Source organism: Panonychus citri, unplaced genomic scaffold (assembly GCF_014898815.1).
Source record: "Panonychus citri isolate SS breed McGregor unplaced genomic scaffold, ASM1489881v1 Contig00040, whole genome shotgun sequence".
Lineage (NCBI taxonomy): Eukaryota > Metazoa > Arthropoda > Arachnida > Trombidiformes > Tetranychidae > Panonychus > Panonychus citri.
The window spans coordinates 1,401,782-1,414,252 of NW_026515445.1; the positions used below are offsets into that span (position 1 = coordinate 1,401,782).

Genomic DNA, 12,471 nt, shown 5'->3' on the forward strand with positions numbered 1-12,471 from the left:
TGCTAATAGCAATATACACTGTGTATTTAAACACTTCGATCTCAGCATAAACTTGAAATCTTGATTCTAATAAATGATAATATTATTCATAAATGCGAGTTTGAGCTTTCTGCTCATAGCCTTGTTCCATTTTTTCTTAAATTTTTAAATTCGATAAACAAATATTTATGTCAAAATTTCCCGGTCAGTAATGACAAAAATATAAATAAACGCGGAAAATAGTGATTATATTTGCTATTTGACTTGGTCTAATTCATGCGAAATTGTTATTATTTATTGTCTGTCTGATCTTATCAAACATTACATCCCTGCAGAACGTCAAATCAAACCAAAAAATGGGTAAGATCATAGTTATGATCGCACTGGTGTGGCTTAAGTTAGCGGCAAAGTTGAAACCTAAATTACTGAGCTAATTAATGTAACTAATTAACTAATTGTTTGGCTTGTTCTGTTTTGTTAGATTAGGTTAGGTGAGGTGTCACTCGTAAACGGGTTAATTAATGAAAAAAAGGCCCGGAGGGCCTGAGACAATCAAACCGAATTTTACACTGATCGCCTCTCATTGGCTAATCTAATTTAAGCCACACCAGTGCGATCATAACTAAGATGTTACTAAAACATGTTCTCATTCAAATCTCATTGATATAGAAATTTTCCATTTCTCAGGCAACACGTGTTGAAGAGGTGCTGGAGGTTGTCGAAGAAGAAACAGATGAAATCAAGAATCGAATGTTAAATAGGAAATTGAAAAAATAGGGAAAAATGGCATATCTTCAGAGATTCTTTCCGAATCGAAGATAGAAATGCACCCGTTGAAATTCTCGAAATTACCAATGAACAGGTCGGTTTAGGCGAGCTATTAAAAATGAGAAAAAATAATTATTCATATGATGTAGATACTACTTCCCACTTGGAAAGGTTTTAGAGCAACTTTCCGATCTTTGTGGTGGCGATAAGGTATTAGAACAGGCTTCGAAAAGAGCTAGAATAGTTATTTCCATGAACTTCTCAATTCTTTTGGTAACCAAGTTATCTTGTTGTCAAATATTGGGTTCAACAATTCGTTTTTGGTCGTGAAAGTGTAGAAGATGCTCAAAGACCAGGAGACCCCCAAGAAATGGATATCCAGAGAGCGGAAGCTGATACCATGGCTCTATTCAAAGCTGATCCTGGAATTTGCATCTTGACTATAGCTCGTGAAACTGATATTTCAGTTGGGACAGTATTTGGAATTATCCGAAATGATCTAGGCGTTAAAAAACTGACAGCAAAATAGATATCTCATTCACTATTCGAAGCCAATGAGCAAAGAGAAGTTAAATGTTGTCGCGAAGCTTTATCGGTTTATAACTCGATTAAAAGAGACTTTTTGAAGTGTATTTTATTAATGGATGAAACTTGGCTATTTAGATCTAAAGAAGACGTGAATCGAAGGTCAAGAAATTCACAATTTGGTTCAAAGGTTATGGCTTGTGTTTGGTGGGATTCTTTCGGAATTGTGCTTCTTAAATTCATGGCAACGGGTGCAATAATTGTTTCACCAACCAATTGATCCTAGCTCAAATTGTTGTTTCACCGCCTGAAATCATCTTCAATTGATCTCGGAAGTCTTGATCAAAATTACTTCTTGGTAATTACCACGATCTGCTTTTTTGAAGGACTTTTTTCTTCATTTTTTACATTCGTTGTATTTCTCCTTGGTGGATTACTAGTGAAACTGGAGTTCAACTTTTAAACCATGATTTCACCATTAAAGATGATAAAAATAATTTAGAGTTCTCCGTAATAAATTACCTGCCAAGAAGAAAACAAGATTATGAAAGTCCTTCAGAAAATAATTACCAGTCAAGATCAAATCTTATATATTAACAGTGTGATTATGTTAATGAGACTTTACTCGAGTAAAGTACTCCAGGGCTAAAGGAAAACAAGATAATGAAAGTCCTTCAAAAAATAATTACCAGTCAAGATGAAAACTATAATAATAACAGAGTTGCAGCAACTTTTCATAAATTGACCTGGCCCCCGTCTGCCACAACCGATAACCAACAATCAATGATATTATTAGATAGCTTATTGTTTCACTATTCAACAGTGTTTTCGTTGTATTTCTCCCTGGTGGATTACTAGTGAAACTGGAGTTCAACTTTCAAACCATAATTTCACCATTAAAGATGATAAAAATAATTTATTTACATGCAAAATAAATGGTCGCAGCATTTCTTGAGATCTATATCACTCGAAAATGTATTGATAAGTGTTAAAATATCAATTTGAATTATTGTCTATTAAATTACGATCAACTGTATTGATAATGTTCCAAATTTATTTATTATTGAGAAGAAATGATTCGTAATAGTTGTGTTACAGAAACTTGCTTATTAGCAAAAAAATGATTGTGATTGGCTCTCAACAAATTCTCGTCCCTTAGTTTTCAGTATGAAACCACAATTAGGGAAACATTTAGCATGGAGTGTAAAAGGGTCGTCACCAAACTGCCAGTTATGTATAGCGCCATCACAGTGAAAACAACGAACAATATCATTTATACCAGGATAATAGAAGCCAGCTGCAGCAAGTTGATAGGAAGAAACTACTTTATCAAAAGCCCAGTTGAGGAAAGATTTGATTCTTTCGCTTTGACACGACTTTTCTGGTTTGCAAGGTTCTGATGAGAGTAATTTGTCAATTGGAAAGTAGCCATAGCGAAAAAATCTTGGTAAACATGCTACTCGTTGATCTAAAACTCTCGCAGTTTCTGAAAGTTGACCAAACTTGCGGCGAGAATTGTATGGGAATCCAGATGAAGATACAGTTGGTATTGGTGACGGTGTATCTTTTGGTGGTGGTGTCTCGGGTAGTTGACCAAACTTGAGGCGAGAATTGTATGGGAATCCAGATGAAGATACAGTTGGTATTGGTGACGGTGTATCTTTTGGTGGTGGTGTCTCGGGTAGTTGACCAAACTGTTGTTCGGCGGAATCAAGATAGTTGTCAATACTTTCTTCATAATCATTTTCTGTACCAAACTCTGCTGTTAATGTTGAAACAACATCTTCGGACGACTTAGAAAACTTACTTAAAACATTCATTGTTGAAGTTAAATACACTATTCAAGTGCTTAATGATGTTCACTAGACGAGAGAAAACTATGGAATGAATTGTATTCATAGTCATTTCTGGTTTTATAAGGAATTTTTGATGGGTGTAAACCATCTAAAAGCTGCTCATTCAAGTTTTTCAGGGTTAAATGAAAACGAGTTATTTAGAGTTCTACGTAATTAATTACCAGTCAAGATGAAAACAAGATTATGAAAGTCCTTCAAAAAATAATTACCAGTCAAGATCAAATCTTTAATATTAACAGTGTGATTATGTTAATGAGACTTTACTCGAGTAAAGTACTCCAGGGTTAAATGAAAACGAGTTATTTAGAGTTCTCCGTAATAAATTACCCGCCAAGATGAAAACAAGATTATGAAAGTCCTTCAGAAAATAATTACCAGTCAAGATCAAATCTTATATATTAACAGTGTGATTATGTTAATGAGACTTTACTCGAGTAAAGTACTCCAGGGCTAAAGGAAAACAAGATAATGAAAGTCCTTCAAAAAATAATTACCAGTCAAGATGAAAACTATAATAATAACAGAGTTGCAGCAACTTTTCATAAATTGACCTGGCCCCCGTCTGCCACAACCGATAACCAACAATCAATGATATTATTAGATAGCTTATTGTTTCACTATTCAACAGTGTTTTCGTTGTATTTCTCCCTGGTGGATTACTAGTGAAACTGGAGTTCAACTTTCAAACCATAATTTCACCATTAAAGATGATAAAAATAATTTATTTACATGCAAAATAAATGGTCGCAGCATTTCTTGAGATCTATATCACTCGAAAATGTATTGATAAGTGTTAAAATATCAATTTGAATTATTGTCTATTAAATTACGATCAACTGTATTGATAATGTTCCAAATTTATTTATTATTGAGAAGAAATGATTCGTAATAGTTGTGTTACAGAAACTTGCTTATTAGCAAAAAAATGATTGTGATTGGCTCTCAACAAGTTCTCGTCCCTTAGTTTTCAGTATGAAACCACAATTAGGGAAACATTTAGCATGGAGTGTAAAAGGGTCGTCACCAAACTGCCAGTTATGTATAGCGCCATCACAGTGAAAACAACGAACAATATCATTTATACCAGGATAATAGAAGCCAGCTGCAGCAAGTTGATAGGAAGAAACTACTTTATCAAAAGCCCAGTTGAGGAAAGATTTGATTCTTTCGCTTTGACACGACTTTTCTGGTTTGCAAGGTTCTGATGAGAGTAATTTGTCAATTGGAAAGTAGCCATAGCGAAAAAATCTTGGTAAACATGCTACTCGTTGATCTAAAACTCTCGCAGTTTCTGAAAGTTGACCAAACTTGCGGCGAGAATTGTATGGGAATCCAGATGAAGATACAGTTGGTATTGGTGACGGTGTATCTTTTGGTGGTGGTGTCTCGGGTAGTTGACCAAACTCGAGTCAATTAAAACTAATAATCAAGTCAATAACTAAAATGATATTTTCTATGATACTTTCATCAGATTTCGTTATTATTATCTTAGAGAATCGCTATGGGCTTAACAAACATAATCTGTGATAATTTCATTCGATAATTATATAATGATAATTAACGTTATCCTCGTTAATTACTTCTAATAAAGGATTTTATTTGAGAAATGGAAATCTCAAAGTAAATAAATACATGTATTTAGATTGCTGATCTTAGCAAATTGAATTTTTAAGACATTTCACAAGATGAAATCAAGCCGATTGCATCAACTATTAATGCCTCTCATTTTAATGAACATACATACGTGTAGCTTTATGCACATAATGGTCTTGCTGTAAAAGTGATAATTTTGAAAGGAAATTTTTTCATACGTTAAATGACCAAAAATCAAATTCATATTAATCACTCCCAAGGAATTAATATAAAAATGAAGCTAAAATCAAAATCATTATAAAATAATATAAATCAGTATAATTTATTAACACTGACTACATTTTAATACATCAATATTGGAATAAAACGTGACAAGATTAATAAAAAATTGATGATCATCAAGGATCTTGCAATTATCAGGGTGAAAACTTCAATGAACCATGATAAAGATCTGAAAATAAAATCATCTTTCTGGTAAGAAAGGGAATCGAAATATCAACAGAGCATCAATGTAGAAGCATAAAATAAAATATTCGCTACGTTTACTGATCAAACAGAAAATTCCTATCACTTGGTAAGAACAGTTTTCTTTTTCATCATACTTTTTCATCTAATAGCTGTTCAAATAGTGTAAATAAACGTAATAGAAAAATTAAGAATGGGATTGGACAAGACTTTCTTTGGATTCTTGGATTTGTTTCAATATTTGCATCTATTCACTAATATATCATGTGGTCGAAAAGCAGAGCAATTAATAGATGATGAGTAACTTCATAAGATAAATATAATAACATAAATTTCAATCTAAGTTTGTACATTAACACACAATCGAAAGTATTGATAAGACAAATAATTCGATTTAAGATGAATAAATTGTTTCGAAAACCAATTGAACGATTTTTATCATGGTTCTTGGCTTTATAATATTACTCTTATTACTTTTTGTACATACACTATAAACCTTGAAATGAATCATAGACAAAAGAGTTCTGTTACACGGTGGGTCGATATTTCCATGAAATGTTTGAAGAGCTGGTTTAATTTTTTGAGGATTGTGTTCTGCTGAAAAGTTATCAGTTTAATTTTGAACACAAAGATTATTTTGGAGCTCCTGTTAAATCATCATTCACCACATCTGGATTAGTTTCAATATCATTTACCAGCTTATTGAAACTCAGTTTCAACGATAGCATGATAAAAATCATGGGCGATAATATTTGAATCGTATGGTAACCCTAAACTTTGCATAAAAGGTAATTTTAAATTATATACTATTCACAGTCTATGGATAAATACTCGTTTTATATTATTAAATGACTGGCCTGATAAACATTGTGATTGCTTTTTCCCCTGAATTAATATCATGAAATTATGATTACTGAAAAATTCAGTATGAGATTTTTTTCAGTTTTTATTGGTATCGTTATTTGATAACTCTTTCTTTTGCCAATCTACATTATAAATACGAGTAATTTAATTGAATTTTCAATCTGTTTTTAGATTCATTGTTCTAATGAAATTTTGAAACTGATTGTATAACACGATCTTCTGTTGTTATCAAGTCGAATCTTTCATCTTGTAGGATTTTCATGTTTTCTCACGTTGTATCCTTTAGCGAAGACTCTATTTTCTTAAAAACTAAATTATTTTTCTTTTCGTTGTGATTTTTTCAAAGGGTCTTTAACTAATTATTGAATTTGAAACTAAAACTGTCAATTAATAATCAGCATGAAAATTATTTATTAAGTTCCGGTTATTCAGAATAGGGTAAAACTTTGAAATAAGCAGCGTGATTTCAGGTGAGAAAGGTGGAGATTTGGTCAGAATAAAATAACACAAGATATTATTAATAGGTAATTTGATAGAAAATTTTCGAAATTTTGCCAAATGAAGAAAATTGAAAAAAAAAGTTTAAAATCTCTAAACTGGCTCAGGAAATTGAATCACAAAATCAATCGACAAATATAATTTAATGTAATAAAGTAACTAGGGAAAAACTAATATTCTGATCTTGTTTCCAGAATGTTTGATGCTTATGAGAATCTTTTTAACTTTCAACTGATTCAGTTAAAATATTATTATTGCTCTACCATCATGATTGTTATCATGATCACAATCGTTGGATTTACTTCGTATTTGGAGATATTTTCATTATCTTACCTAATGCTGGACACTATTTCAAATCATCAATTGATTCAACCAATTGATCCCTTGGACTCTATTAGTGATTGCAGATGAGAATTAATAATACCTGGATAATGAAATGATAATAAAATGATCCGATACTCTGACACTTGAGAATTAGAAACCTTTGAATAAAATAATATAAGGGATTCGGTTATTTCCAACTAATCAAGGTGATCAGATAATGAGATCATTAATTTGAGAATCAGAAACAATCAAATGGACCGACATCTAAATGAAATAATACAATCATTTGAAACTTTTTATCATTTTCTATCGAAGATACAGCCATGATTACGTTGATTATGATAATTGTTATCATCTCAGGAGATATTTGATCATTTAATTTCATTGAGAGGTGAGCCTGAATGTTAATCAATCGCTTGGCAATATTTGTATTTTTGTGATTTAATTTGATCTAAATCAATACCTTAATCAATCGAGGCTAAAAGCTATTAAGTTGCTAGACAATCAATTGAATGACGATTGAATATCACACTATATTCCAAGGTATTTCTTTCTTTGATAACTGATATTTTCAAAAAAAATACAATTTATATTATATTTGTGATTTAATATTGAAGCTTTATCATCTACTGAAATAACAATAACTTGAACATGATACAATGATGAAATATCTCATGATAATTATGTTCTAATATTTCATCGGTGTAATTTCAACTCAACTGAAACAGAACTAAACCAAAAAAAAAGATCAAACCTTTTTTGCAGTTTATCCTGAATCTATTTTAATGTTATTTTGATTGATCATCATTATTATTGTTTCCATTAAGCTTTAATACAATGATGACCAACATTCTAATCATCCTGATGAAGAGCGAGAATCGCCATTGGTCTCATCAATAAAATCATCAACTGAAAAGCATAACAATCTGATGAAGCAAAATTATCCTCATCATAACTATAAGGCTAATAGTAAATGGTTGCCTCGCTAAATGAGTTATTCGTGGCTTGAATTGTTGATTGTTATCATTGCTATTGTCTTTTTTGTTCAGTTCCCTTGGTATATCAACACCAGAATCATTAGTACATGTATGATGATTCAAAGCTAAATAGTATCTTCAATCTTGCATTACAATACCTTAATCATGACAACAGATCCGAAGCAAAAAGTTGAACCATTTCCATCAATATCTTTTCTTTGAGACTTCAATCAGCGATAAATTTGATATAAGCTATTGGGGTGTGAAATAAATTAGGAATAACCATTATTGTTACTTTATCTTTATTTTCAATAATTTAATAATTGTGATGATTTATAACAATTTGAGACAAAATTGATAGTTTGATTAAGATCAGATTGCCTGAAGATGAAAGTATTTCTCTGAGCTAACTTTTCTCAAAGATTGTTTCCTGGAATCATTTTTATTGATTTACCATGAATTAAGATTGAGTTAATTGCTGTTAACAATGGGAACTTGCGACCAAAACAATTACCATGAAAATCATCTCTGTCAATATCCCAAATCATAATCCCACCGAGATCATGGGTTTTAACATACTGTGATTTCCTTGCCACAGTTAACGGATGATCAAATGAGGCCCATTGATTGTTGTAATAAGTATAAAAAAGTTCAGATTCTGAATCACGTACGAGTTTCCAACCTTTTTTCTGAATTCGATCACAAATCTGAAGATTTTTTTTCAGCAAATGAAAAGAAAAATAATCAAAAAGTCAGCGATTGAGATGAATTAAAGATTAATTCAAAATTAGTGCGAAATCACAGGTTTATTATAAATAGATTAGAATAGTTTGCTGAACATAAAAGAGAAAGTTCGAACTTTGAGTTTTCGATAAAATAACATGCTCATTCCTGTGGACTAATAAGCATTCTAATTCTTAACATGATTGACCATAGACAAGATTGATTGAACTTTAATTTGTGTTATTATCATGGAAATGGGTCAATGGTTAATTTAACCAAAAAGTCAATCAAGATAGTTGAGCTTAACTCCCACTACTTAAATTAAAGACAAGTACTAATGAATTCCAAGTATCTATTGAAGCGACAATTGATGAACAACAGTCTTTTCATCGTTTCTTTTTCCTTTTCCTGTTTTTTTTCTCCGAGAGAAAAATTTCATTTCAATATATTTCAACAGAAAAGATTGGAAAAAGCAATAGATTCTCCTTCAAGTTTTATGTAAAAAAGTTCTGACACTAAGTATTCCTATTCTCATATTGATTCATTTCTGTTCTCGATTCTATCACGATTGTATTAGTCAAATGATTGTTAAATATTATCATGATTATTTTCGTTATTATTGTAATACTTGTGTTAACAATTTGTTCACTTTCAGCTATTATAATGAATTGAACTATTGAAGCTCAGTCTTTTTTTCATTCGAATGGATTAAATTTGTAACTTTTGCCAAAAAAAAGTTCTACCAATAATTTCAACAGTTTTGTAGTTTTTCATTATTTTTCATGAAAAGTTATCTCTATTTTTAATCTTCTTCGAGATACTTATGTTAAATCAGCTTAAGCAATGTTCATACTTTGTTCAATCAGGTTAATCATTTTCAGTTACACAAAGTTTTGCTCTATGTACACAGCGTTGATCAGATGAAAGGCTGTGAAATGAAATTCTGGCCATTTATTTATGTTTATACGAGGAACTTTATGGTTTATTTGTTGATTAGCTACAATTCAATATCAAATAAAAGTTATTACGTTGATATGCTTACCTCATAGAAAGCTAATAGTCCATCAGCTAATGTAAACTCCCCCTTGTCTCCTGGACCCTTAACAGCAGCACCAATCCCATGGTCATTAGGGTCAACTAAAGTGAAACTACGTGCGAAACTTGGTAAACCAAGAATTAACTTGCGACTTGGAATACCCTTCGAAATGTAAAGATGTAGACTTGAATTCTGAATAAAAATAATCAAGAGAGAGAGAGAGAGATTGTAATTATCATCATAACAATAATTGGAATAGTTTTGTGTAACTATTGAATTAATCATGAGTACTCACAGCATTTAGATCAACCGCAAAACCTGGTTGGCTAAATAAAGGTGATTGATGTCCAGTTAATTGATTCCAATGAGCAACATAATCAAAAGTCATCACATTAATATAATCAAGTCGAGATAGAGAAACAAAATCATAGCTTCGTTTAGCAATCATTGGATCACCGGAAACTGTTGCTGTAACAAGTAATCGAGATTCTGACTGATCAAAAGCATCTTTTAGCTCGCGGACAAAAAGTCCAAAGTTCTCCCTATCATCTGAATGAGAATTTTGTTGTCGACAATCTCCATTCCAACAGACTGGATAAAACCAGGCCAAATCGAGTCCGTCGAATCCATGTAAAAGTAGAAAAGTGATTGCATGATCTATGAAAGCCTTTCGATTGAGACGCTCAGAGACCAAGGTTGAAAATTTGTCCGATTGTTCAGACCAACCACCAATCGATAAAAGTATCTTCAAGCCTCGATTCGTTTCTTTCAATGAAATAACTCGCTAAAAGAAGATCGATTGTGAAAGACAAACAATAGAAATCAATTCAATCGTCTTACCTCATAAAACCGATTATCGATTTCAGCCCATTTGTCGCTTGGCTCCATCAACAAGGTTTCACTATTCAAAACCGTATAAGCATAATGAAGATGAGTACATTTGGACGCGTCGATATCCTCAGGCAAGAACATTCCTCGACTTGTCCTGTACCAAGCCTCGACAGCATAATAGTAACAGATCACTTTATATTGTCGATTATTATTTAATCCAATGAATTGTGGCTTCACAATAGTCGATAATCTCAATTGATCATTTTCACTGAAATTGCTGTTAAATTGAAGCACTAAAATCACAGGAAAAGATAGACACTCATTAGTGTGGTTGTTTGATTAATTGTCAATTTCATCTTACCTGTAAATATTGACTCTATTGAAACAATTAATATAAATAATCCTAATGAATTAAGTTGTCTCCTCATGTTGTCAACTATTAATTGTCCTCAACACTTAAACAGATAATATAACATGTAACCGTTAACTGATTGTAAACACCATCATCTTAATTATCATTATCATAAATAAATCAAATTATGCAAATTTAAAAACAGTGAGAATTTTGAATAAGCCTTGATAATGAACACAAATTGACATTGATTGAACTTGATTGTGAAAAAATTAACTTTACAATTTGCATACAATTAATAGTTGATCGTTTCCTCTTCCGTATTTAGATCATCACTTTAAGCCTCATTAAATGATTAATATGATTAAAAGTGATTTAAATACATTACTGTTGACATTAGATTTTGTGTAAGTTTTTTCAAGGTTGATCAAACTATTCATGGAAATTAATTCAGTTCAACCCAATACAATTGTTACTCTAATCTACTAATTATAATCATGACATTTTCCCAATGTAACCTCATTATGGGAGCAATTTATGCAACAATTAATATGACAGGTTAATGTTAATGTTAACAAGACTTGATTACATGTTGTTGTATAAATATTAACAATAAGGAACAATTATTAACAATTTTATATTTTCACGTTCCTAATGAAGTAAATTAAGTTATAATTGCGATTAAATCATTTTAGCTTCTTATTAAATCAAAACGGAAAATTTTCTTTTCATTGTTACAATTGCAAGTATTTTGCTACGTATAAGTGAAAGTGACAACATTTTTGTTGCAAATTGATATTTAATCACAAGTAACGGTTTGTACATTGAGTTTGTTTCGGTTTTCATATAACATACAGCCAAAGACTTTGAGTTTGCAACCACTTTTTAAATCATTCACGAAGTTAATGATAAGCAAATAAAGATAACTTTTGATATCTAATCAGTTGACCATTTTAAGACTACACCACTTGAATTAGTGGACAGACTTATCATCATATCTTTGGGTTAACTTTATCTCTCATTGATTATTTTCAACTACGTGAATGATTTAGAAAGTGTTTGCAAACTCAAAGTCTTTGGCTGTATAATATTGAAAAGAAAAAGATTCGTATCCGATAGTCTTTATTGAAGAAATGGTTTAAGAAGTTCTATACATGGGGATCCAAGGTACTCAGCAATTGGCACAACTACTTTCGATAAGCAAAAGGCCAACGCATCGATTGCTTCAACTCGAACCCTTGAAACGGGATCTCGAAGCATGACCAATAAATAAGGCAAAATTCTGTCCAATATTTATGGAGAGAGAGTAAAGTGTCTACTTTGGATAAGCAAAAGGACAAAAATGAAAAATTCAATTGTTCAGTGATGCATCTTTATGACAACGCAAACCTGTTTGATAGACAACCTTATTGCTCTTAACATGAAATTAATTCTTTGAAGGTTTTCCCCACATGGATGATGAAATTACATTTCAATTATCATAATTTATGCGCACTGTAATGTACAAAAATTAACTCATTTTAAAAGTTGATATTCGACATTGATTTTAACAGGTTTTTAATCAGATCCGGTTCGAAGTTTTCGTAACGCCATCGATTGTATAATCTCATAACAATTTTATATTTTCATGTTCCTAATGAAGTAAATTAAGTTATAATTGCGATTGAATCGTTTTAGCTT

General features: G+C 31.4%; 2 protein-coding genes across 2 annotated transcripts; both read right to left on the minus strand.

Moving 5' to 3' along the window:
• Positions 1-1,863: 1,863 nt before the first annotated feature.
• LOC128397738 (uncharacterized) lies at positions 1,864-3,421 on the minus strand. Its single transcript, XM_053358486.1, has one exon. The coding sequence runs from the start codon at positions 3,090-3,092 to the stop codon at positions 2,382-2,384; it is 711 nt and encodes a 236-aa protein (XP_053214461.1). The 5' UTR covers positions 3,093-3,421; the 3' UTR covers positions 1,864-2,381.
• A 4,713-nt stretch (positions 3,422-8,134) lies between these two features.
• LOC128397740 (probable chitinase 10) lies at positions 8,135-12,457 on the minus strand. Its single transcript, XM_053358488.1, has 5 exons — positions 10,801-12,457; positions 10,449-10,732; positions 9,904-10,392; positions 9,615-9,800; positions 8,135-8,556 (listed from the first exon to the last, which is right to left on the minus strand). Exons 1-5 carry the CDS (start codon positions 10,865-10,867, stop codon positions 8,266-8,268), a joined length of 1,317 nt encoding a protein of 438 aa, XP_053214463.1. The 5' UTR covers positions 10,868-12,457; the 3' UTR covers positions 8,135-8,265.
• Between the last annotated feature and the right edge of the window lie 14 nt (positions 12,458-12,471).

Coding starts and splice junctions, on each gene's coding strand:
- LOC128397740 (XM_053358488.1), bottom strand. CDS start 10,867: ATGAGGAGACAACTTAATTCATTAGGATTATTTATATTAATTGTTTCA. Junction 9,801..9,903: donor TTGCGGTTGATCTAAATGCT/GTGAGTACTCAT, acceptor ATTTTTATTCAG/AATTCAAGTCTACATCTTTA. Junction 8,557..9,614: donor GACTATTAGCTTTCTATGAG/GTAAGCATATCA, acceptor AAAAATCTTCAG/ATTTGTGATCGAATTCAGAA.
- LOC128397738 (XM_053358486.1), bottom strand. CDS start 3,092: ATGAATGTTTTAAGTAAGTTTTCTAAGTCGTCCGAAGATGTTGTTTCA.